The sequence below is a fragment of the Gouania willdenowi genome, chromosome 7 (assembly GCF_900634775.1).
Source record: "Gouania willdenowi chromosome 7, fGouWil2.1, whole genome shotgun sequence".
Taxonomy (NCBI): domain Eukaryota; kingdom Metazoa; phylum Chordata; class Actinopteri; order Blenniiformes; family Gobiesocidae; genus Gouania; species Gouania willdenowi.
This window is the reverse complement of record NC_041050.1, coordinates 2,019,018-2,047,001: the sequence shown is the minus strand read 5'-3', so window position 1 is coordinate 2,047,001 and position 27,984 is coordinate 2,019,018. Positions and strand designations below refer to the sequence as shown.

The following is a 27,984-nucleotide window of genomic DNA, read 5'->3' as shown; positions in this document are numbered from 1 at the left end:
TGTGAAAATTGTGCAAGAAAGAGTTTGTGGATCAGCGGAGCTCTGCTAGGCTTAGCTAGCACCTCAATGCTAAACATGTAGCAGCTACCACCTCAATGCTCAACATATAGCAACTAGCACTTCAATGATAAACATGTAGCAGCTAACACCTCAATGCTAACATATAGCAGCTAGCACCTCAATACTACCATTTAGCAGCTAGCACCTCAATGATAACATGTAGCAGCTAGCACCTCAATGCTAACATGTAGCAGCTAGCACCTCATTGATAACATGTAGCAGCTAGCACCTCAATACTACCATTTAGCAGCTAGCACCTCAATGCTAGCATGTAGTAGCTAACACCTCATTGCTAACATGCAGCAGCTAGCACCTCATTGCTAACATGCAGCAGCTAGACTACACTGTTCAGTTTCCACTTCTCTAGAATGTTTCGTACTAAGTGATGTGTTCTTTTATTTTAATACAAAAACATATTTGGTTTAGAAAGTTTACAAAACATCCTAAAAAGCATGAATATAGCTTAGTTAGATTTAAGTTGGTGTTTTGTGAACAATGCAATGATAATATTCTGTATTAATATTAAACATTATGTTAGCACTCATAACAATAAATAATAAACACTATTTAGTTCTCGTGTCAAATAATGTTATGCAATTAATTTAGTCATCTAGATGAATTCATTACAAAGTTTCTAATTAAGTAGTTGTTTTTTTATCGAGTCACTATTTATTATATTTTACTATTAGTAGTAATCATCATCATCCTCATTATTATTTTAATTTTTTTACTTAAATTTATACATTTTTGAATGTCAACAAAAATGACATGACATATAATAATGTTTTTATATTGAATCTAAATTGTGCTGAAATTAAAAAAGTAATTTCTTAGACGTTAGTATTTTGTGACTGTGAGGGTGCACGTGTGTGCGTGTGTGTGTGTGTGTGTGTGTGTGTGTGTGTGTGTGTGTGTGTGTGTGTGTGTGTGTGTGTGTGTGTGTGTGTGTGTGTGTGTGTGTGTGTGTGTGTGTGTGTGTGTGTGTGTGTGTGTGTGTGTGTGTGTGTGTGCGTGCGTGTGTGTGTGTGTGTGCGTGCGTGTGTGTGTGTGTGTGTGTGTGTGTGTGATGAACTGTTCCACACTAAGCCGGGCTAGGCTCGGTGCTGCTGACCTTAATCTGGATCAGTGCTTATTTAAAAATGAATCTGTGACAGTTTATGCAACAGGAGGAAATAATTTAAGCCTTAAAACGAGGTCTGCGGGACAAACTCGGCCCACTGGGACATCCACTTCGGTCCTTAGGATGATTTTGTCTAGATAACATTTAGTTCCAGATTTCTCAGTCCTTCACATTTACATTTTTCTATCCTTCTGTTAAACGACTGAAGTCATTTTATGTTGCAAATCGTGACAAGAATTGTTCATTTTTCCCCAAAATCTGTACATTCTTACAAAATTCCCACAAATGAGAAAATGCATTAAAATTATTGAGAAAATTCATTGTGAAAAAAAAAAATTGTCATCAAAGATCCAGGAAGTGATCAAATCTGTGACTTGTTGCTTGGATATTATAGGTGACAAACAAATCATTTGTCTGTTTTGTGTATTTTTGAGTCATTTTGTATATTTTTCTCCACCCTTGGTCTAATTTTGTACACCCCCCACATCCCCCCACACCCACCCCCAAAGTAAATGCACAAAATTACTCCAAAAAAGCATGTAAAATAACAGAAGAACACAAAATAAACAGCAAATAAAACAAAACGACTCCAGAAGAAAAAGATATGTAAAATTTTGTGTATTTTTGGAGTCATTTTGTATATTTTTCTCCACCTTTGGTCGAACTTTGTGCACCCCTCCAAAGAAAACACACACAATTACTCCAAAAGCATGTAAGATAACAGAAAAATACACAATAAACAGCAAAAAATGCACAAAACAACAAAAATAAGCAAAAAATTGAGAAACAGCAGAGTTCAGGTTCTCTATAAACAAACCACTGCAGGAATGTTTCCAAACATGGGGGTGGAGGACACAGGAAGGTCAGAAAAACACAATGTTTAATTAAAGTCTAGTTATAAATAGCGTATTGTTGATTGTTCTACAACATGTGGCCCCGCCTTCAGGAAAACACACTGTGCATGGATTTAAAGGTGAAAACAGCTGTTCAACATCTGGAGCAGAGACTTTTATCACAGCGAGGGCCACAGAGCTGTGATTATATCTGATCTGAGGGTCACATGATCAACATTAATATGAGCATTAGAATTAAAAACAATCAGAGCATTAATACACGAAACAACAAATAGCTTGTGTGGGAGTTATATTTATTTTTTGCTAATTGTGTGTGTTTTTGTTGTTGTTTTGTGTGATTTTGGAGTCATTTTGTGTGTTTTGAGTCATTTTTGTAAGTTTTTATGTCATTCTGTGTATTTCGGTGTCAATTTTTGTGTTTTTCTGTAGTTTTGGGGTTTTTTGGAGTAATGTGGTGATTTTTGGAGTCATAGTTGCCGTTTTGCATGATTTTTTGTAATTTTGTGTATTCATCTTGTGTATTTCTGTTGTTGTTTTGTGTGTTTTGGAGTAATTTTAGTCATATTTGTGTTTTTGGAGTGATTTTTGAGTATTGTTGTTGTTCGTTTGCATAATTTACTGTCAGTTTTCAGTTTTTTGGAGAGATTTTTCATATTCTCAATGTTGTTTTGTATATTCCTTTGCTAACTTTGTGTTTATGTTTTTTGTTATTGTTTTTACATGAATTTTGTGTATTTTTGTTGCGCTTATGTGTGTTTTGTGAGTTGTTTTGTATGTTTTTGTTGCCCTCAAAGGTTTTGTAGCATTTTCTTTTCATTTTTTGTGTAATTTTGGAGTCATTTTGCAGATCTGTTGTCATATTGTGTTTCTGTTGTTGTTATTGTGTGTTTAGGAGTAATTTGCGGTATTGTTGCATTTTTGAGGGGTTTTTTTTCTGTAATTTTTCTGTTCAGTAATTTTGTGTATTTTTGTTGTGGTTTTGTATGTTTTTAAAGTACTTCAAATTTCAGTAAAAGTGCGTTCAAATGCTGTGATGTCACCTTAAAAGCCAATCTCCTCACATCAAAGGACACATGCTAACGTCACCTGCGCTATAGTGATTCGTTGCTTGTGGAAGATGACTGTAGCCATGGCAACGGACAAACAACATACATTTTTAGATCACCTAAAAATACAATATTTATCATGTTTAAATAGATTAGTGTTTCATGTGTTTGAGTTTTTAGAAAAGTGTTGTTTCTCTGTATCCAAACACAGCGCTACTGCTAGCGTTCTGTTATCTCGCCTCAAACACAGTCTGACGCCGGTTTCTCCACATTTTTCATCACTGATGACTTAGATTTGTCGTTTTGGTTCGTCTCCAGCGATAAATCTGTCTCTCACACACACACACACACACACACACACACACACACACACACACACACACACACAGTTGTCTCGTTCACCTTTAGTAGTCCTGATCTCTATCACTGGTTCACCCTTTCTCTCTAACTCCGCCCCTTAACTTATTTCTACATGAGTGGGAAACGACTGTTGGCAACGTGGTCATGTGACATAACGACTCCACACTCCACAGCAGGTCAACGAAAACATCTGGACAGAAAGAACACGTTTTTAGTGATGTCATCAATAGTCGACCACTGTATCATGTGATCAGTATGTAAACAGGAACAACACACACAAATCACCCATATTATTAGAACCGCCCACCTATTATTATTATTATTATTATTATTATTATTATTAGAATAATATTACATCGAGCAGTTATTCACAGGCAGACAAGAGCGACTTTAAAGTGATCAGTTCTTGTCTTAAAGAGACAGTGTCATTACATTTGTCTGTAATTAGAGCTTTAAGGCAGTGGTCCTCAATCACTGGGCCACACACAGGTACCGGTCAGTGGACTGTTAAGTACGGGCCACAAATAAAAATCAAAGTTTAAAAGATTTAAAGCTGCTGGAAACAATTGCTACATGTATTTTGTTGGTGTTGTGTATGTTTTTGGACACATTTTATGTATTTTTGTTATTTTGTGCATTTCTTTTTCTGTCCTTTTTGCCTTTTGTGTATTCTTCTGGAATTGTGTGAATTTTTCTTTCAATCTTATTGTTTTTTTTAGGTTTTTATTCTCATTCTCTGTGTATTTTTGTTCGTTTTATTTAAATTTTTGAAGTCATTTTTGTTGTCTTTTTGTGTTTTTCGGTAATTTTCTGTGTTTCTGGAGTCGTTTTGTGCATTCTTTTGGTCTTTTAGTGTTTCCTTCTGTATTTTTATGTGATTTAGTGCATTTCTTTTATCAATGTTCTTGTTATTGTTTAGTATATTTTCTCTCATCGTTTGATTTATGTTTTGGAGTGATTTTTGTGTATTTTTTTTAATCACTATGTTTTCTTGGAGTGTTTTTGTGAATTTGTCTCCTTTGTGTATTGCTGTTGTCATTTGTGAATTCTTTTTTGTACATATGATTCAGTCATTTAGTGAATCTTTCTCGCTCTGTGTGGTTTTGTGTGTGTTTACTGTAACACAAGCCATTAACATGTCGCAGCAGGTCGTTATTATACTGTGTGATGTTGTGGCTGATGCATTACTTTAGATTTCAAAGGCTCCATTAAACAGTGAAGTGCTCGTCCCAGAGCAAACTGAAAAGCTGAAAAAGGTTTGTGTAGATTTATATGAATTATATAATCTACAAGCAATTAGTGTGGGAACACGAGAGCAGCTACAAGACACTCATAAAAACATAAAAGAGGAAGTGCAGCTGGGACCAAAGTACACACATGGTTGAATATTTATTAAATAGGTACGATAGATCCAACCCACGACGAGTCTAAAGAGACTCATCATCATCATCATCATCATCATCATCACCATCATCATCATCATCATCATCATCATCAAAGCTCTGAAAAACCCTCCAATCAGACGACACTAATGTTTCAGAGCTCTGTTTAAAGTCACTGTATCCTGAAATAATATAATATAATGTGTGGCCACATGCTGAGTGTGAGTTATTCCTCCCACCTTCATCATCATCATCATCATCATCATCATCATCATCAGCCCACACTGATGGACCCACACGTTAGGCAAACTTCATCCAAACTGAACTAAATAGAAACAGTTTTTTTTAGAGAAATAAGTTTCATTTATCACAGCGAGAGCCACAAAATAGGAATATATCAGCATTCATGTCATCATTTACAATGGCCTCAGGAGGACCAGACCTTTCCACTGACACCTTGTTTGACCAGATCCAAGCATTATATAATAACCATTAAATAGCAATTATGGCCTTCTTGAAAAATGGCCGCCATATTGAATTTTTAGTGGCCAATGCCTTTTTCCAAAATAGTGTTCCTTAGAGAGCATCTGTGCCAAATGTCATGTTTTTAAACCAAAGTGAACAATTTCTTTACTAATCTGCTGCACTATTGTTACTCACAGGTAAAAGACAACTTAGGCAAAGTGGCTAAATGTTAGCATCCAGGTGATAACACGTGGTAATGTGTTTTTACCACAACCGAATATTATCAATAAATATGCTTTTGTTGAACATTTTTAATTTGGTTCCTGATTATTATTATTTTCTTCTCTCTCATAGACTCCACTGCCTGAAGCTCTGAACTCTAAGGACACCATGAAACAGGTACGTAATAAATCATCATCATCTTGTATTAGTTACCAGGGCCGGCCTTCCCGCCAGGCAACCCAGGCGGCCACCTAGAGCGCCATCTGTTGGAAGGGTGCCAAATTGTCCTCAACACCCCCCCACCCATACCTATCAAGTATCCCGTTTTAACCAGGAAACTCCCGTATTTTACCCCTCTTTCCCGCCATCTTCCCGTATTAGTATTTTCCCGTAAATATCCTGTATTTTAATGTAATAATAATTAAAAGATGTCTTACTAAACTGAACGCCGTCACTAGCCTCGCGAGAACTTCCACCTGAAATGACCTGAGTGACAGTTCTCATGAGATTAGTGCTGACATCAGCAACAAACCCAGAAACAACAGAACAGAGATGATGAATGAAGACGTTCTAGTGATAAAAACTAAGAACTGGTGTAAATATGTTATAAAATATAACATAGAGTTTATCTTCATAAAGACCATCAGGATGTGACACAGTTACACGTTCTGTTAGATTAATAACTGATATTTTAACGTCTACCACAGCAGAAGAAACACGTAAGTCACCATGAAAAATCATCCAATCACAAGCTCCACAAATATACAATGTTTATAAAGTGTTAAATAATGTAAAGTCTGTAATAAATGTGTTTAATAAGTCATTAGTGAATATCAGAGAACCACATGAGATTATAATAAAATATATAATAAAATAAAATGTTTATGTCTAACTTAAAGACAAGCAACGTGAAATAAACAGTAAATATACAACGTGTTGACTTGTATATAAACTGTAAGTACATTAAATAAACACATGTGCTTCATAAACACATTTATGTTTTTATTTAGGCTGTTTTATAATTTAGGAATTAGAGCTGGGTTCTATTTTGGTGATATAGAAAACTATAATATTTAATATATCATATGAAACAAAATATTAGTTTTAGGAGTCGCTGCTTTTACTTCTCAGAACAACATGTAAAGCTCAGTTAGATGATTAATGAGAATTAACCAAATTAACCAAAGCCACATCAAAAACACACAAAATTAAAAAAAAACATAACAAATAATCAAAATGACTGCAAAAAGAAACAAAAATGCACTTTTTTTTTTTTTTTACAAAACTCCTCCAAAAACACACAGAACTAAAACAAATAGTTTCACTAAAAAAAAACCAAAATGACAACAACAAAAAAAACATAAACAACTCCAAAAACACAGAAAATTACAATGAAAATAGCCTAAACTTAAATACTTTAAAACAACACAAAACTGAAAACAAAAATATGTTTTTTTAAAAAAGCACAGAAATAGCTAAAATAATACAAAACAACATGGTCATCATTCTGAATGCTGACATGAATGTTGATCATGTGACTATAACAGTTTCCTGTCTGTTTATACATGAGTCGAACACATGATGCTAACGCTGTAACTTTTGCTGACCTGTGCTAGCCTATCACATGCTAACGCTGTAACTTGACCTGTGTTAGCCTCTGACAGCGTTAGCGTCCTGTCAAAGTGCTGACATCACTGCTTTGTTGCTTTAATGTAGAACTCAAGAAGCCTGACAAACACATTCCTCTCTCAGGCTGAAGGGTCTAAAGGTTCTAAAGGGCTCTCCCACAGCCTGAGGAGGTGATTGAGTCTCCACAGTCCTCATCCACCCTCCTTATCTCAGCTCCTTCCACTGCAGACACTGATAACACAAACTGTTAGACACAAGAACAAGTTCATCTATGTTTTAGAATATTACAACCAATCAGAACAAGAATACAGGAAACAACTAAAGGATTTGTGTAATTTTGTTCTAATTTTGTATATTTTTAGTGTCATTTTGTATATTTTTCTCTCGTTTTGTGTTTATCTTGGTGTTTTTTTTGTTTGAAAGTCATTTTGTTGTTGTTTTGTATATCTTTGCAGTCATTATGTATATTTCTATGTCATTCGGTGTATTTTAGTGTCTGTCTTTGTTTGTCTTTGTTGTGCTTTTGTGTACTTTTTTGTAGTTTTGTATTTTTTTTGGAGTAATTTGGTGTAATTTTGCATGATTTCTTGTAATTTTTTGTAATTCTGTTCTATCTTTGTGTGTTTTGAAGTCCTTTTGTGTATTTTTTGTTGTTTTATGTGGTTTTACAGTTGTTGGTGTCTTTTATGTTGTTGTTTTTTTGTCGTGTATATTTTTATAGTACCTATTTTATAGTAATTTGGTATATTCTTATGGTCATGGTTGCCCTTCTGGATGATTTCTTGTAATGTGGTGTATTTTTGTTCTAATTTTGTGTGTTTTCACTTACTGTTGTAATATTGCGTGTTTTTGGAGTAATTTTCTGTGTGTGTGTGTTGTTTTATGTGGTTTTAGAGCCGTTTGTGTGTTTTTGTTGTTTTTTGAGTTGTTTTGTATATTTTTGTCATTCTGTGTATTTTGGGGTGAATTTTTGTGCATTTTTCTGTAATTTTGTATTTTTAGGAGCAATTTGGTGTATATTTGGGTCATGGTTACTGTTTTTGCATGATTTGTCATTTTTTGTATTTCCATTCTGATTTTTTGTGTTTTCTCTTATTTTTCTTGTCAGATTTTGTGTTTTTGGAGTCATTTTATGGATGTTTGTTGTTGTTTTGTATATTATTTCTCAATATGTGCGTGTTTTTGTTATTTTGTTGCTTTTTTGCATATTTCTTTGTTATTTTTGCTGTCATCTTGAGTGTTTTTGAACTAGTTCTGATTATTTTTCTGTAATTTTGTACGTTTTTATGGAGTCACTTTGTGTACTCGTGTAGTTGCTGACAGTTGCCCCTGTTGCCCATGTCTGCTACGTTGAGTAAAGAGCATCAGCTTTTCCACTGCTAATGTCAGACAACATCCTGGTCAGCTGGGACAGTGCGATCAGCGGCCGAAGCTGATTGGTTGAAGTGAGGAGTGATTGGATAACCACGGCTTAATGAGCTCAATGGAACGGGATTATAAAGCACAAAGTCAACAGGTTGTCTCAGCGCTGGGACACGCTGTAAAATAATCCTCACACACTCATAAAGTGGGTTATTGGATGTGTGAAACGTGTTTGTTCTGTAACTCCACAACAATCAGCTGAGGCTCATGGTTTCAAGATAACATCATTAGACAACCTACACACACAAAAAGACTCTGATAACATAGAAAAGGACAATAAGATGGATTAAATGACAGAAAAACACACAAAATGACTGCAAACACACACTAAAGGACAACAAAATTACACAAAATACTGCAAAAGACACACAAAAGGGCAATTAAAACTCACTAAATGACAAAAAAATATATACTTGACAATAAAAACACAGCAAATGACTCCAAAAAGGCACAAAAGGAGAACAAACACAGAATGAAAGAAAAATACAGAAAATGAATACTGAAATGACACAAAATAACTACAAAAATACATTAAATCAGTACAAAAACTCACAAAAAGAGAGCATAAATAAGTAAAATGACACAAAAATACATAAAATGACATCCAACCTACACAGAATAACTACAAAAATGACAAGACAAATACAGAAAACAACAATTAAAATGCACAAAATCACTACAAAGACACACAGAGAACAAAAATAAGTAAAGTGACATAAAGATACATAAAAGAACAATTAAAATACATAAAATGACAAAATACACAAAGTGACATCCAACATACTCAAAATAATTACAAAAACACACAAAAGTGACAAGAAAAATACACAAAAAAACAATTATAATCCACAAAATGGTGGAAAATACACAAGATAACTACAAAAACAACATTAACATGGACAGAATATCAGTTTTGTCCCTCACTGGGATACCAGTTGCTTGTCTTTGCTCCAAACGAAGAGAGTCGAGACATAAAAATATGAATGAAAGTGATTTTCCCACGGTGATTTGTGACCATCAGTCAGTGCTGTGATGTAGAGCTGATGATGATGATGTTTCTGTGCTAATGGTTCTAAAGCTGACCTATGTGAGAATGTGACTGTGAGAGTCTCAAGGGAAAATAATCCTCTGGGAATATTAGAAACCTCCAGACATCATCAGTCCAGGCAGGCGGAGCAGACGCCTCCAGGAACATTCACTACCTCCATGTCAGGCCTGGGAAGAGGCTGGTGTGGGGACGAGAGGTCAGAGGGCCCCGAGCCGAGACGACTCCAAAAACACACAAAATGTCAGAGAAATACACAAAACGCCAGCAAAAGTACACAAAAATCACAGGAAAGTACATAGGAATACACTAAAAAAGACTCCAAAAGCTCAATATGACAAAAAGAAAATGCAGAAAATTACTCACAAAACACACAAGACGACTAATAAGATACACAAAACAAGAGAAAAGTATACAAAATTAGAACAAAAATACTAAAAACAGCAAAAGTACACTAAATAATAACAAATATACACAAAATCACTGAAAAAATATAAAAATACAAAAAAAATCACTGAAAAATACATAAAACAACAAAAATACACAAAATGTCTGACAAATGGCACAGAAATGCATTAAAAAACAAACTGAAAAAATGCAGAAAACTCCAAGAAAAACACACTAAATTATTTGCAAAAACACATGACAAGAAAAATACTAAAAATAAAATCACGTTTAAAGAAAACCACAGTAAAGTATACAAAAACACATAAAATAGCATCAAATATAAAGAAATGCACAAAATGACCCAGAAAATATGCAAACCAACAAGATAAACACACAACCCCTTCTTGTTTCTGATTGGTCAGTACTCTAATGCTGACATGAATGTGGATCATGTGACCCGCACGATCAGACAATCACATTTGTGGCCCTCGCTGTGATAAAAGATGCAGATCTGTGTGTGTCACAGTGTACAGCATACATAGGCAACTGGCGGCCCGGGGGCCAAATACGGCCCTCGGTCTAATTTTATGTGACCCCCAAAGTAAACAGAGAAAATGACAGAAAAATACATTAAACAAAAGCAAGGATACTTCAAAAGAAATACAAAGATTTACAACGCTGCAGGATAATACAGTAAAAAACCAAGAATAACACAGAAAATACACCAAAAAACACAAAACAACAACAAAAATACACAAAATGACTCAAAAAATGTACAAAATTACAGAAAATGAAAAAAAGAACAAAAAGACAAGACAAGAAAAACACAAATTACTCTTCAAACCCACAGTACTAACAAACAAGTGAAACGACAATCAGAAATACACAAACAATACTCCAAAAAATGTCCAATGACAACACAAATGCACAAAATAATATATTTTACAGGAGAATTACAGAAAAATACAACAAAAATGCACAAAAAGCACACAAAATAACTTAATACTTCTTTGTTGTTTCCTGTGCTAATGCTCAGATTGGTCATTATTGTAATGCTGACGTGAATGTTGATCATGTGACCCCACGATAAACAAGCACATTTTTGTGGCGCCTGCTGTGTAGAAGTTTCCCACCTCTGGTGTACGACGTGGCCACAGTAGTGAACTTTATTTATTTATTTATTTATTCAGTATATTTCCGACATGGTTACATTCACTTTTTTTTTTTTTTTTTGTACATGCCGAAAAAGGAGACGAGAGAAGCAGTTTGCTTATCTGGGTCCCGTTCCCTGTTTTACCATCGCAAATTTACATGGGTTTACATGTCTCTCTGGTCAAACATTCTTGAGTTGTTCTGAACAGTCCTTTTTTGTGTATTCTCATCTGTAGTCAGTGTTGTCTTGTTTTTATTCCTCTTCCTCTCTATCGTTGTTCGTGTTGGCCTTGTTCCCTGCCAGACGTTGTTAGCATTCCTCCAGTTCAAGAATAGTTCCTCTTTCGAAGGTGTTTGGAAGGTTTTTCCCTTTTCATCCATAATGTCACCACTCGGGAATGTCTCTTTTGGACACACAAGTTTGCAGCTTGTTTTGTCTCTACATCAAGGTTAATCCAGCTGTTGTTAGTTCTATTGGCAGTGTTGTATTTTCCACTGTTAGATTTAACTTGTATAAACACATTATTATATCTTAGTTCATAAGCAAGGTAGTAATTTCATTGTACAGGAAAAAGTGTTTCTAACTGCACATATGACAATAAACACTTTGAATTTAAATTTAATGTAATCCTTAATCACCCCACCACCTAGCAATTGAAATGAATAAATGACAGACCTTTTTTACTCTTGGTTTCCACATTTAATTCAGTCTCCGTAAAATAATCACAGTCTGAGTTTTGTTTCCAGTGTTAATATAGATCTGGGTCCATATCCATGATTACCATCAGTAATGTTGTTGTTTAGGTGGATCCTTCGTATTTTCCCAAGTCTTCCATCGTTTTGATGAGGATTGGTTTTCCGTTCTCTTCTCCCAGTGGTGTGATATAAATCCTGCAGTTCCTTGTCCACGTCTTTAAAATCTTTCCTCCTTTTTTTATTTGGCGTGCCTTCCATGCGATGCTTGCATTTTTTTTGTCAGGCTTTCATGAATAAAAACCTTCGTTTCCTTCAGCTTTCTTCCTTGCTTCAGTAGTTCTCCTTTGAATTTCATATTCGTGAAGGTTATTTTTACAGCTCTGTTATCATTTTTCTTTGGCAGGAGATGGCAGGAGTTGATGTTGTCAGGGTTCAGGACAATGTCCTTCGACTCCAGGTAGTCAATGACCTGTTGTTCAATCGATTTTGTTTCTTCGTCACTCGCGTAACTCCTGGGTTTTATCTTTAGGCCTGTGATGATGACATCTTTATCTCTTTCCTTTTGTTCCAGCTGTCCAACCCTGGCGTTCAACAATTTAATCTCTTCAGCATTTCTTTCATTCTTTTCTTTCAGTACCTTTGCTTCGCTTTGTAGGTTTTCCAGTGAGTTTTCCAGCATCTTTTCCAACAACTTTATCTCGGCAGATAGGTTTCGTAGACCCTCGCGTATCATCTCCTTGACCTCTTCCAAACCCGAATTGGGTTCCGAAGGGCCTCCCTGCGGTTTTTTCACCATTTTCCTTCAGTCTTGGGCCCAATTTTTCAGGCTGTTCAGCTGTAGCCAGCTGTAGCCAAGGTCGTGTTATCGGAGCGAATGAAAACACGTCTGCTCTCTCCAAAGACCAGAAACAGTTACGGGGAAAACGTGTATTATAACTACAGCTGATGATTAAACAAACATCACATGAGCTGTGATAATGAGGTCAAAGGTCAACACGTCCATCAATGAGACGTCATGAGGAGACGAGGAGGAGGTCAGGGAATGTATGTGATACTGAAACAGAAAAAATGAATAGATATATTTATTTATTTAGAATCAGGCTCTAACATGACACAGAAAGGTAAAACCAATTTTAGTTATTTATCCTTTTATTTCTCATCCTGAAGCGTCTGCAGTGTTTCTAACTGTGAACACACTTTAACGTGTGTGTGTGTGTGTGTGATTTAAAAGGTGGGATCACACACACACACAACCAGGCTGTGTGGAAGAGATCTTAGTCCTGGACCTGGTCCTGGACCTGGTGCTGGTCCTGGTCCTGGTCCTGGTCCTGGACCTGGACCTGGACCTGGACCTGGTCCTGGTCCTGGACCTGGTCCTGGTCGGTTTTGCACAAAAGTCAGATAAATCCATCCAGGATAAAGGAGAATACGTGGTGAGACAAAGTCTGGTTGGGGCTGTCTAGGATAAATTGGTTGCACGTTTGCTGAGTCATGATAAAGAGACGAGGCTTAGTGAAGCCGGCTGTGGATGTTTGAGATAAGTGGGCGGTCACAGCTTTCTGAAGAAGACCATTAAGTTGATCACAGAATCACTGATGAAAGTATGGATCACAGACGCTCAGCTTTGTTTATATCTGCTCAATAATTAATGCTTCTGCAACAAGATGAAGAAATAAAAGACATGATACAGAAAAAAGGAAAGAGAGGCTGGCAGACATTAGCGACCGTATCAATGCTTCTGTGTGGGAAACCTGAACTTTTTTCTTTCTTTTTTTGTGAATTTCCCCTCTGGGAGATCAATAAAGGTCTATTCTATTCTATTCTATTCTATTCTATTATAAACTAAAAAAAGTATAAATCAGTGATTTACATAAGTGACCTCCTACCAGGGCCGGCCTTCCCAACAGGCAACACAGGCGGCCGCCTCGCCGCCCCCCCCCCCCCCGGAATTTGTATTTATTTTTTTATATCAATTTTAAAAGGTATAATAAACGTGAAACAATCACTATACATGTAATCTCTTCATTTAATATTAATATTATAAATCTGTAACTATACCTGCTAATTTTCTGCCCATATTTATATTTATTTTATTTTCATTCTTGTTCTATTCTATATAATTCTATTGTGTTGTTTGCTCATTGTGTTCTTTGGTTTTAGTGTTACTGTAAAACCAAGCAGGAAAGTAGAAATGTCCTCGCACTGAAACTTTTATATTATTATTATTATTATTATAATTATTATTATAATTATTATTATTATTATACTTTTGATTGCACTGTTTTGCATTGATTTTAGATTTTGCACCATTTTTGTTATTGTTCCCTCCAGACATTGCATTGACAGTGTTGTACTGTATTATAGTGTATTATTCTAAATTTTAAAATAGGTTGTTTTGTCTTGATATCTGTCATTTTATATGTTCTATTTGTCTTTATTTATAAACTACGACAATAAACCAAAAGTCAACGGACAAATTAAATGACTATTTATAATATTTGGCTGAAGAAACATGTATAAAACCATGAACATTCTGTAAAACACTCATTTCTCACAGCACTGACAGCAGAGCCACAACAGGGATAACTTTATGTTAAATCACCATGGTTACAGGTTAGCTGTAGAGGCTAAATCACCATGGTTACTGGTCCTGGATAAACTTGACTGGCTTTCATTCAACTGACGAGGGGATAAGTTTATCCAGTTTAGCTGAGTTTTCCAGGTTTTATCCCCTATCCTGGTTTTGTGCAACCCCCCAACCCCCCTCATGCCCCCCCCCCCACCCAGGTCCAGGGTTTGAGGACTTCATGAGAGAAAAGTAGGGAAAGGATTCATTTAATCCAGAAACAAAAGCTGAGGTTGTTACGTAAGAGTTCCTTCTGCATGAGCAACTGACAGGGTTTTCACTTTAAAACCTGATCCACCAACTGTGTGTGTGTGTGTGTGTGTGTGTGTGTGTGTGTGTGTGTGCGTGCGCGCGTGCGTGCGTGCGTGCGTGTGGGGTTGATAAGAGTTCGGAGGGAAAGAATCAAAGGAAATCCGTCCAGGGTGGTCATGGAGTCAAAGTGTGTCCTCACTAAGTTACAGCCACTGAAGTCAGTTGTGAATAGGAACACACACACACACACACACACACACACACACACACACACACACACACACACACACTGCCCACGCCTCCCTCCTCCTCTTTAACACAACTATCAGTGTGAACATTTGTTGCTTTACTAATGGCAACAAGCACACACACACACACACACACACACACACACACACACAAAATAATAAAAACATACAAGGATTCCATATACCCAGAGTAACAACAAAAATACACAAAATGATGAAAGAGTTCACAAAATGACCCCAAAAAGACAGAAAACAACAAAAAGACACAAAATGAGAAATATTAAACAAACATACAGAAAATAACTCCAAACACACACAATATGACTGCACACAAAACACACAAAATGAGAACGTAAACACACAAAATGACAATAAATCATGCATGACAGCAACCGTGAACCTAAAAATACACCAAATTAAAGGAGAATAAAAAACACCAGAATTGATTCCAAAATGCACGGAATGAAGTAAAAATAACTCAAAAAATATACAAAATAACAACAAAAAGACAAACAGCCCTAAAACCACAAATATCAACAACTAAAATACACAAAATGACTTTAACAACAAAGGAATGCAAAGTGACAACAGCAAAAACAATTCCAAAGTTCCACAAAATGCAAAAAAAAAAACAATGACAAAATGACAGCAAATTAATCCAAAAACTCCCAAAATAACAACATTCTCAGACAATGAACAAAAACGACACAAAATGGAAACAAACACACACACACACACACTCAAAATAACAAAGACACACATAAGGATTAGAAACACCCAAAGTAAAAACAAAAACTCCCCAAATGACAGAAAAATACACAAAAATGCACAAAATGCCAAAAAACCAACAATAAAACCACACAAGCCTTTTGTTCTTTGCTGTATAGATGCTCAGGTTATTCTAATTCTGACAAGTGATGTTAATCATGTGACCCTCAGATCACATTAATCATGTTTATGTCCTTGTTGTGATAAAAGTTGTGCGTCTTCTTAACACAACGATCAGTGAACATTTGTTGCTCTGCTAATGTGTGTGTTTGTGTGTCTGTCGTCACACCAGGAGTTGTTAATATTGTGCTTCAGTTTTAAAGTCACACATTTTCCCACGTTCCACACAGACGTGCAGTGAAACCTCCCACACACAGTTCTGAGCTACATGTGTTGTGTTTAGTTTCTATCAGAGCGTGTGCTGAAGGCAGCGAGGTGTGTGCGTAGCGTCATGATGGAGAGAAACCCTGGTCTGATCAGAGACAGGAAACATCACCTGAAAACGCACAGGTAGGTTCTGGTGGTTTGAACTGCTAAAGGCTGCTAGCATCACGTCACATGTGACCCATCACAGGCAGTGCTGCTCAGGGAAGGAGCTCGTTGATTGGCTGATGAAGCAGAACGACGGCCTCCAATCACGGAGTCAGGCTGTGGGAATGTGGCAGGTCCTGGTGGACGAAGGGACGCTCGTTCACGGTTAGAATTCAACTCATACATATATCATATCATAGCATAAAGTCATATCATCACACTTTTATTTACCGTAATCACATAGGAGTGACAAGAGAGAAGTGAACGCACAAAAAACAAACGTACAAAATACACAAAACAGAAAAAATATGCAAATATACTCGAAAAACACACAAGTGACTTAAATATACAAAAAAAACTGAAAAATATACAGAGACATCAAAAGAACCCAAAACGACCACAATAATTTCTCCAGAAATACATTAAATGACAACAAAAATCCCCAAAATGGTGAAAAAAATTGTCAAAATGACAGCAAAAATACACACAATGTCAACTAAAGTACACAAAGGACACACAAAATGCCAACAAAATGACATAAAGTACATAAAACAAGGACAAAAATACAGAAGATGTATCCAAAAACATACAAATTGACAACATAAAAAAAAAAAATCACAAAATGACTCCAAAAACCAACTAAATACACCAAATAAAAACAGGAAAATAATGCAAATATACTCCAAAAACACACGAGATGAATTGAATATACAAAAACACTGAAAAATATACAAAACGACATCAAAAATACACACAAATAACTCAAAAAATACGACTCCAAAAATGACATCAAAATGAAAAAAGAACACAGAAAAAGTACAACAACACAAAATATTACAGAATTACACAAAATGACTCCAAAAACAGACAAACTCTTAGTTCTTTCCTGTATTCCTGCTGAAATGAATGTTGATCATGTGACCCTCAGATCACATTAACCACATGTTTGTATCCACGTGATAAAAGTTGTGCGTCTCTACCTCAAACTGTAACAGAATGTGACACAAAGGAATGAATTATGAACTCCATTGTTTTAATGAGAAGTGTTTGTGTCAGGGTGTGTGGATGTGGAGCCAAACACAGAGACAGGTGGAGGCAGCAGCAGGGCACTCAGCTAAATAATGCTTCATTAGGAACGGGCCACACCTGGGTGGAAACAAGAGGCAGATAATCAGTCACAACCCAAACACACTGAAATCAGTGGGAGGTGGAGCCACGGGCAGGAAGAATACCTGGAAACACAAAGACAAGAGTTACCACAAGAGATCAGCCTCGAAAATAGAATAAACAAAGAAAAACTAAAAGGGCCTGTGTTACAAAGCGAGATTTCCTCTTATCACGATGACTTCCAGGATTTAATCTGAACTACGAAGCTTGCTAACGTCTTATGGAGCTAATCACCATGTAAACTTAGGCTAAACGACTAGCCTGGTCGGGAGTTGGTCTGCGTCTGAATATTCCCTCCTATCTCCTTTCCTATCCACTTTACCTTCACCACTGGAAGTGTTTAAGTGGGGGCCATGATAAAGAGCGTTCAAGTTCTCTTTAAGCTAAGGAAAGGAGGCTCAATGCTTCCTTTATAACCTCCTTTAGCCTACGAAACACTGACGCATTCTTTACCATAGGAGACCACATAATGCTGACCCACAATTCCTTGTGGCGACAACATTTAAAGGGACACGCACACCCGAGCGATCACGGAAACTCATGATGACCGACAAGTAACGAAGCTCAAAGCAATAATATGCCTTAAACAACTTTAAATAAATAGTCTACAACCCATATATTATTATATGTAGACATATTATCAGATTATAACTGACATAAAACAGACACTCTGTGGTTCTAGAAAAAAAGGATGAGAGACATTTTTATCCACATGATGTTTTATTTTTACATAATTCATATTAGTGAAGGTGAGTGTGAGCGACCATTCTTAAAGTGACGTCCTTCTATTATTATTATTATTATTATTATTATTATTATTATTGTTATTTTAACTTTTTGGCCTTTTCCTAACTCCTTTCCTAACACCTTTCCTTAACCCTGTGACATCATCCACAGGGTTAAGGAAAAGTGGATAGGAAAGGAGATAGGAGGGAATATTCGGACGCAGCCAAAGACAAGAGTTAACACTAGAAATCAGCCTCAAAAACAGAATAAACAAAATATAACAGACCCTAACCATTTCCAAATGCAGTGATTGATTAGCTGATGGTGGCGAGCGTCAGTGATTGGCTGACGGTCGATGGCGAGCGTCTCTCGTCCTTGTTGGAATAATGGGTTTTTGTCTTGTTGAGAAAAACCACTTCAATCAGGAAACACTTTAAAATAAAAATCTTCAAAATCTGAGCTCATTTACATCCGACAAATGATTGTGGAGACGTGACGCTTGAATATCAATGTGTTCATTATCATTGATTGGTTATCACAGGGCTCTGGGGGGGGGGGGGGGGGGGGGGTCAGCAGACACATAAATAGATATACCAATAAAGTAAACACACAATATGACAACAAAGAGCCTCTAAAGTGACAGAAAAATACACAACAGACAACTAGACACCAAAAACACACAATAAGACTACAAAAATAACAGAAAAATATCCAAAACAACAAGAAATATACACAAAATAACAAACTAAACAACAACAAACTCACACAGAATGAGATGTAACATATGTTACGGCACAATGAAAAGTTACACCCCAAGGCTTAAGGATCAAAATATATAAGTAATTATATTATTAAGCATAACTAATTATTCTGCCCCAACACATATAAAACAACAACACAATTAAACACAATGATGAAAAAATAAACAAAACAACAACAAACTCCAAAGATACTCAAGATGGATTTAAAAAAATGCTAAAGAAAATACACATGAATAACAATAAAAACACACAAAATTAGAGATAAATTCAAAATGACTCCAAAAACACACCTAAGAACTGTAAATAGAAATAAAACACATTGTAAACACAGACCACTTAAATATACAAAAGAAACCTGAAAAATATACAAAATGAAAATAATGCAATAATAGAGAGAATGACAACAAATATTCCCAAAATGAGAATAAATACACAAAAAACACACATGATCAACCAAAGTACACAAAGTAGCATCAAAAACAATTAAAAGTTTAAAGGTTAAAAAGTTTAAAAGTGTTTAATAAGTTCTAATGTTTATTAGTCAACTTCATTAAAACGTTATTATTTGTTACAGTGGTTGTTTGTTATGGTAGCGTAAGCTAATGCACATAAATACACTTCTGTTATTAAACTGTTTGTTTGTTTTTTCCAGTCAAACAGGAGTTAAACTTCCACGACAAAGACACTCACTTCTATCGTTTCAAAGACTCTGCGATCAGCCAGAATCTATCGACCAATGAGAAAGAGTCTGAGGACGAACTACAGGAAGCTCTGTCTCTGCTGTCGCAGCTCGGCCCCGACGCCCTGCTCACCATGATCCTCAGGAAGTGGTTGGTCTAACGTTTCCCATCGTGTGTGTGTGTGTGTGTGTGTGTGTGTGATGAACCAGATGATCATGTGTGTGTCTTTCAGTCCCAGTCAGAGGAGTTCTGAGGACCTGGAGGTGATCTATGAGGAACTGCTGCACGTTAAAGCTGCTGCTCACCTCTCCACCTCAGTCAGTAACGCCTCGACTCATCACTTTTATTATTTATTTATCACTCTATGATCACATGATCCCAAACATTCTCCACCTCAGTCAGTAACGCTGACTCTATTTTATGATTAAGAACCAAACATTCTCCTCAGCAACAGAAACCTCAGTAAACAAATGTCTTATTTTGAAAATATTCACACATTTGGTACATTTAGAGAGTCCAGTTGGTTTGTGAGAGGAAGACAACATGTAAACTCCACACAGACAGTCATTTTTGTGTATTTCTGTTGCCTTTCTATATTTTTCCTTATTATGTGTCATTGTTGTTTGTGTGTTTTTGGAGTAATTTGTGTTTTTTTGTTGTTGTTTAGTGTCTTTTTGGAGTCATTTTATGTATTTTTTGTTATTTTGTGTGTTTTTGTTGTGGTTTTGTCTATTTTTGTTTTAATTTTGTGTGTTTTTGTGGTTGTTTTGTGTGTTTTTGGAGTCAGATTGTTTGTATTAGTTGCAATGTGCGTGTTTTTGGAGTAATTTTGTGGATTTCTGTTGTGTTTTCGTGTGTTTTTGGAGTCATTTTATGTATTTTTGTTATTTTGTGTGTTTTTCTTGTTTTGTCTATTTTTGGTGCAATTTTTGTGTTTTTCTTGTTGTTTTGTGTGTTTTTGGAGTCATATTGGGGATTTTTGCAGTTTCTTTGTGTGTTTTTTGGATAAATTTTATGTATTTTTGTTGTCATTTTGTGTGTTTTTGTTGTTTAGTGTCTTTTTGGAGTCATATTGGGGATTGACTTTCAGGGACGCACACAGCTACACCGTGAGCCCCAGTTGTCGGCTGTAAAATGAGTCAGAATCACCTGTTCATTCAATCCAGTAATGAGTGGATGAAGCCCAGCTGATTTAAATCCAGATTATAATCTAAGTGTCACTTTATTATGTTTGTTTGTAAAAAGTCAAACATTCCCTGATGTTTTTGATCAGTTTTCTGATCAAACATGTTATTGATGATGTGTTTACAGGTGCGTAAGGAACTGGCTGCTGTTCTGTTGTTTGAGTCACACGCTAAGGCTGGAACAGTCTGTGAGTCTCACACACACACACACACAATTGTGGTATTCTGTGCGTGTTATGGTAACACGTACACTGACCAGATAGTATTTTGTGTATTTTTTGCCTTTTTTTTTTTACATATATTTTTTGTGCTATTTTATGTGTTCTTCAAGTCATACAGTATTTAGTAATAAAGAAAACCTGAGGAAATTCCACTGTTTGTAAAAAATCAAATAAATCACAATACAATACATAAATAAATACAATTTATTTAAATTTAAATAGATGAATGAATGAATAAAATTAAATAGAATAAATAAAATAAATGAAATAAATATAATTAAAAAATAAAATAAATAAATATCGTAAATTAGAAAATAAAATGAATTAAATAAATAACATGAATTAAATAAAATAAACAATAGAACGTTAACAGGGATTTTATAACAAACATATTATTACAATTATGATTATGTTTGATAAATAGAAAAATATGAGAAGTGGGATTTGGTCCGTTTTGGTTTTTGTCAGTGAGGAAATGTTGGTTTAACCTGACTGATGCACATCTGTTAGTTTTACTGTCTTAAATTTGTGTAAATACTGTATATATAAAATACTGTTGTGTCTGTGCGTCAGAGGCCTCGCTGTGATGCACAGTGTGTGTGTGTGTGTGTGTGTGTGTGTGTGTGTGTGTGTGATGCCTAAATGTGTGTCCTGTGCTGCAGTGTTCAGTCAGGGCGATAAAGGAACGTCCTGGTACATCATCTGGAAAGGATCGGTCAACGTGATCACACACGGGAAGGTAGATACACACCATACACACACCTGCTGTAGGAGTACACACAGGTCACTGACTGTGTGTGTGTGTGTGTGTGTTCAGGGCCTGGTCACCACACTACATGAGGGTGAGGACTTTGGTCAGCTGGCTCTGCTGAACGACGCTCCTCGTGCCGCCACCATCATCCTCAGAGAGGACAACTGTCACTTCCTCAGAGTCGATAAACACGACTTCATCAGGATCCTCAAGGTGAGGTGTGCACGAGGAGACGCCTCACACATCTGTGAGATACACTATCTGAGCGTGTGTGTGTGTGTGTGTGTGTGTGTGTGTGTGTGTGTGTGTGTGTGTGTGTGTGTGTGTGTGTGGGGGTGTGTGTGTGTGTGTGTGTCCTACAGGACGTGGAGGCCAACACGGTGCGTCTAAAGGAACACGGGAAGACGGTTCTGGTGTTGGAGAAAAGCGCTGACGTAGCAGTGCAGGCGGTAGCAGCGAATCACAGCAAGTGAGACGTTTTTTAAACTTCATAAAACCCACAAACCACAATCACATGATCAACGTTCACGTTAGCATTAGAATAACAACCCATCTGAGCATTAACACAGGAAACTGTAGAGGATTTGTGTGTCGTCGTTTTGTGAGTTTTTTAAAGATATGTTGTGTATTTTTGTTGTTGTTTTGCATATTATTTCTCCTTTTGTCTTTTTTTATTCTTGTTTTGTGTAATTTTGTGTATGTTTGTTGCTGTTTTATGTGATTTGTTATTTTGTGTATTTCTGTTGTTGCTTTGTATATTTTTCTGTTATTTTGTAGTTTTTATGTATTTGCCGAATTGTTTTGAATATTTGAGTGATCTTTCCTGTACTTTTGGAATATTTTTTGTATTGTTGCAGTTTTTGCATAAATTGTGTCATTTAGTGTATTTTTGTTGTTTTCTATATTTTTTTGTTTTGTTTGTGTATTTACAGAGTGATTTTTGTTTATTTTAGTTGTCTTTTGTGGGATTTTTTGTAATTTTGTTTATTTACGACAAAAACATTTGTAAATTTTGTTGTTTTGTATATTTCTTTGTTATATTTTGTCATCTTTTGTATTTTCGTTTTAATTTGATGTATTTTTCTCTAATTTTGTATGATTTTATTGAGTCATTTTGTGTATTTTTAGTGTTATTTTGTGTATTTCTGGAGTCATTTTGTGTGTTTACTTTGGGGGCAGATCAAAATTAGTGTGAGGGCCGCCTGTGGCCCCTAACCAGTTCTATCAGTTGTAGCAGAGGCCACACCCTTTGACCTACTTGTTGTTACAGTTTTATGGAGAGAAATTGGCACAGTTTTGTCCCGATTTGATCAGATTAGAAGCTCGTCTCACTTACGTACACAACTGTGACGCACACACTGTTTGTGTGAAACTACGAGTGAAGAAGAGTCATATGTTTAGGCCTTTAAACAGGCTGTGTGTCATCTCTGTGTGTCCTCACATGTGATTTACTGCCAACACAGCGCTGTAAACACAGTTTAACTGATTAAACTGGGCATTGAACACATCACGGGACTTTCTCTGCTTATCAGGGAGTGTCAAAATGTCGTCATTTTCCCTCCAGGTACACAGTTATGTCAGGGACGCCTGAGAAAATCCTGGAGCACCTCCTGGATACGGTGAAGCTGGATCCCAACGGAAACGACGCCATAGGTGGGATCCTGGAATATTTATTTTATAGACGCTGAGATGAGCTTTAGTTGTGTAATGTTTAATCTTTGTATCTCTGCAGATGCCTGTGTGAGTGACTTCCTGCTCACACACAAAGTCTTCATGCCTTCCAGTCAGCTGTGTTCAGCTCTGCTTCACCAATATCCTGCACTGGTTTACACTCCACAAACTCTAGATTCATCTTTGGATTTGTTTTAAACAACTTCATCAGTTATGAAAAACCACAAGAATAAACATTGTTGCAGGTCGAGAGGATTTATTTACTAATTAATGATTTTTTTTATGTCGTTACAATGTTATAAACTCCCAAAGACTTAAACCTACTAACTTATCAGTATTTTTGGAGTAATTTTGTATATTTTTCTCTCATTTTGTGTGTTTGTTTGTGTAATTCTATTGTCATTGTGTGTACTTTCTGTTTTGCTTTGTGTTTTCATTGACATTTTGTGGTTTGTTGTAATTTTGTGCATTTTTTGTCATTTTGCTTGTTTTTATTGTCATTTTGTGTATTTGTCTCTTATTTTGTTTGCATTTTTTGTGTAATTCTGTTGTCATTATATGTATTTCAGTTTTTCTTTCCTTTTTGTTGCCATTTTGCATATTGTTATTGTCATTTTGTATATTTCTTTGTTTTTTGTGTATTTTTGTTGTCATTTTGTGTATTTCTTTGTTTTTTGTGTGTATTTTTGTTGTCATTTTGTACATTTCTTTGCCCATGTTTGTTGCTCTTTTGTATATTGTTGTTTTTGTTTTTCTGTGTATTTTTCTGTAATTTTGTATGTTTTTTGGAGTTACTTTGTGCATTAATTTTTTTATTTCTGACTTTACAGAATGAGAAAATCACCATTTTCGAGGATTAGCATAGCCCTTCATAGCTTTGAGCTAATGTTAGCATTGACATTTTTACGAGGTTAACTTGAACTATTGACGACAGAATATTTCAAATGTGCAGTAAAATTGTTATTTCTCTTAAGGAGATGACTTTAAAACATCATGTTGATGGATTTAATTAGGTTACGTGTTTAAGATACACCACAGACTGCTAGCTAACCATTGTTTACACTGTGCTAATCGCTAACAGAGCTAGCTCTCTGTGCTAATAGCTAAACCATGGGCCTAACAATCACATTTAATGGGTTTTAAGGATGATTTATGTAGCGTTTTATCCCTAACTGCAGCTGTACATATGAAGCAGAGCTTTCTGAGGGCTCAGAGCAGGAAAAAGCTGCTTTTATTCTCAACACAAAGCAGAAAGTAGTGAAACTAATCGGCCAGTGGGTGGCGCTGTTTGGCCTTTTGCTAAAAGACGATCCAACTGCTCTAGAATTCCTGGAGGTGAGACTTATTTCAGCCTTAAATCCTCACTAATCATTGTTTTTTCTTCTATTCATTAGTAAAACTATGATTGTTTTGTGTTTTTATTGAACCAGAGGATGAAGAAGGAGATTTCCGCTGATTATCGTCTCTTGAGTGCATTAAAAGATCAATACAGGGAAAGAAGAAGAACACGAGTGTAAATCATCATCTTTAACTACAATTCTTGCTTTTTTACATCTTTTTATTATTTTATAACATCTTATTTTATACCTTTTAGGTCAGAGAATGGATATAATTCAATAAGTCGGGTAAGCTTTGCTAAATTTATAAAGGAAAATTATGTTTTTTAAAAACATTTAAAACATTTTCTGTTAAATTTGACAGAATCACTCTTTCGATTGGTTTTCAAACCATGAGGAGCCGGTGGGGAGGTTACATCCAATCAGAGCACAGGATAAAGGTGAGTGATCAATAACTGATAGAAGTTTACTGTGGAGCATAAACCATAAAGTATAAATAATAATCAATAATCATAACTCACGATGCTTCTGTCCACTCGGATCAGTTTTGTACGAGATTTACCAGCCGGACAACAAACCTCTGACTGTGATGCTTCCTGTCAACACATCCGTACAGGAAGTGATGTCAGCAATAGTGAAACCAGGAGGAGATCACGTCCTGGTGAAAATGAAGTCTACAGGAGGTCAGATTCATACAGTCAATAAATATGATCAGCTGACCCAGTGTTTAATCTTTATTAAATTCATTACTGTAAATGTTTTAATCAAATGCGATCAGGCGTGAGTCTGTTGGGATTTCACACTATCATTTTTTTTATTTCTATATTTACACATTTTGTTCTTTTACAGTCATTTTATGTGTTTAAACAGTCATTTTTAATATTTGAGTGCTTTTTTGTGTACTTTTGGAGTAATTTGTGTATTTTTGTTGCAGTTTTAGCATAATTTACTGTCATTTTGTGTAATTTAGTTGTTTTTTATACTTTTCTATTTTGTTTATTGTCATATTTATGTTTTGTCACAATTTTTGTTTCATTTTATGTATTTTTCTGTAACTGTGTATGCTGTTATAAGTTTAATTTTTTTGTTGTTTTGTATATATTTCTGTTATTTTTGGTCATCTTGTGTATTTTTGTTTTCATTTGATGTATTTTTATTTAATTTTGAATGTTTTTATAGGGTCACTGTGTAATATTTGAATCATTTTGTGTATTTTACACATTTTGTTGCTTTGGTTATAGCTTGTATTGTATGTATTTTGCATTTTGAAAAGACAAAGATTTAAACAGAGGACATTAATTATTAGGTAAAAGAGAACGCACAAAATAACTCCAAAAAACATGAAAAAAAGACTCAAAAACACAAGATGAGTTCAAATAAGTAACTGAAAAATATTCAAAGTGACTCACAAAAAATGCACGAAATGAACAGACAAAACAACGAAAATACACAGAATGACCAAAAAATAAACAAAAAGACCTAATGTTGCTGAATAAATATGTAATTAAACAGCAAAACAGAGCAACTTATAGCATATATATATATATATTCCTTTTAGATGAGCCTGTTGTGTATCCATTACTCTATGACTGTTTGTAATGTAACAATGTGTTTGTGCAGAACAAGCAGAGCTAAAACTGGAGGCCACTGCCGTCTACACGGCCCTCGGACTCAACGAGAGACTGTTTGTGTGTTCCAGCCGTCAGGTGGAGCAGCTGGTGAGGAACATGAGAAATGAGCTTTGGCGTTTTCAAGGCACACATTAGCAACTGGAGGCCCAGGGGCCACAGGTGGCCCTCGGCCTCATTTTGTGTATAGCCCCCAAAGTAAACACACAAAATGACTCCAAAACACACAAAACAATGAAAATCAAATCAGGTTTTATTGACATTTTTGCTGTTCATACAACAGTAGTGCAGACAAGATGAGAAAGCGTTTCTCCAGGATATAGTGAAGAACATACACACTTATGCAACACACAAAGCGGCCATAACAACTTGCAAAACTGGAATAAAAACACACTAAAGTAAATAAAATACTCCATAAACACCCAAAATGTCTACAATTAGACACAAAATGTCTCCTAAAATGCACTTAGTGGAAACAAATACTCAGAAAATGTCTCCATAAACTCACAAAATGGCAACAGAAACACAAATCAACCAAAACACACAATGAAAACACACAAAATGATGCCAAAAACACAATAAATGTCTCCAAAAATGCACTAAAGGGCAATAAAAACACAGAACTACACCAGAAACTCTCAAAATGTCTTAAAATTGCACTTAATGTCAACAAAATTACCACAAAAACTCTGAAAAATGTCTCTATAAACACACAAAATGACGAAAGAAACACAAATCAACCAAAACGCACAATGAAAACACACAAAACTACCACAAAAATGCACAAAATGTTTTCAAAGACAGAAAATGGCCAACAACTACTAAAATGATGAGAAAATATATAAAACTACAAATCTACACAAACTCTTGTGTGAATGCTCTGATTCATTGTTATTCTAAATAAATTCTGACATGAATGTTGATGATGTGGATCAGAAACAATCACACGTTTGATCACTAACATGTGGTTCTGTTTGACATCCTCAGAGGCCTCTGAAGGAGCAGCTGGGCCCCGACCAGGGGACGACGGACGTTCTGGAACATATTGGATCTAAAGACTTCGCTGGTCAACTCACAAACTCTGACTGGGAAATGTTCACCGCCATGCACGAGGTTTCACCTTTCTCCATCACCTTTTCTCTCCTTCTGTCACACGCTGTAACTCCCCGTCCCTCCTACAGGTGGAGCTGGTCTTCTACGTGTTTGGGCGTCACAGGTTCCCAGGGGCCACCACGGCTAACCTGGAGCGTTTTGTGCGTCGCTTCAATGAGCTCCAGTACTGGGTGGTGACTGAACTGTGTCTCTGTGAGGATTTGGTGAAACGAGCCGTTCTGCTCAAGAAATTCATCAAGATCGCCTCAGTGTAAGAGATGTTTACACCACGTCACCACTGGGGGCGCCAACGTCTCATTAGGATAAATAGGAACGTGTGGGTTTCCCTCAGAGCGTGTTCCAGCTGCTGCACTTTAAACAAGTGGTTCTTAAAGTTTTCAGCCCACGACCCCCAAAATAAAGGTCCCAGAGAGCGGGGACCCCCACTGTAGCTGAAGGTGGTTGAACACAGACATGAACATTGAAGAACAGTCATGTGGA

General features: G+C 36.0%; 1 protein-coding gene across 1 annotated transcript in view; it reads left to right on the top strand.

The window, feature by feature from the left end:
• The window catches only part of rapgef3 (Rap guanine nucleotide exchange factor (GEF) 3), a 33,218-nt gene that overhangs the window by 1,434 nt on the left and 3,800 nt on the right, over positions 1 to 27,984 (top strand). Inside the window, exons 2-20 of the mRNA XM_028452459.1 lie at positions 5,642 to 5,686; positions 16,138 to 16,244; positions 16,309 to 16,430; positions 19,572 to 19,749; positions 19,832 to 19,916; positions 20,911 to 20,971; positions 21,667 to 21,743; positions 21,822 to 21,968; positions 22,118 to 22,224; positions 23,320 to 23,408; positions 23,488 to 23,566; positions 24,611 to 24,761; positions 24,857 to 24,939; positions 25,021 to 25,051; positions 25,128 to 25,203; positions 25,309 to 25,446; positions 26,384 to 26,481; positions 27,379 to 27,504; positions 27,573 to 27,754. Coding sequence (XP_028308260.1) covers positions 5,642 to 5,686; positions 16,138 to 16,244; positions 16,309 to 16,430; positions 19,572 to 19,749; positions 19,832 to 19,916; positions 20,911 to 20,971; positions 21,667 to 21,743; positions 21,822 to 21,968; positions 22,118 to 22,224; positions 23,320 to 23,408; positions 23,488 to 23,566; positions 24,611 to 24,761; positions 24,857 to 24,939; positions 25,021 to 25,051; positions 25,128 to 25,203; positions 25,309 to 25,446; positions 26,384 to 26,481; positions 27,379 to 27,504; positions 27,573 to 27,754 — 1,982 coding nt within the window. The remainder of the gene's footprint in view (positions 1 to 5,641; positions 5,687 to 16,137; positions 16,245 to 16,308; positions 16,431 to 19,571; positions 19,750 to 19,831; positions 19,917 to 20,910; positions 20,972 to 21,666; positions 21,744 to 21,821; positions 21,969 to 22,117; positions 22,225 to 23,319; positions 23,409 to 23,487; positions 23,567 to 24,610; positions 24,762 to 24,856; positions 24,940 to 25,020; positions 25,052 to 25,127; positions 25,204 to 25,308; positions 25,447 to 26,383; positions 26,482 to 27,378; positions 27,505 to 27,572; positions 27,755 to 27,984) is intronic.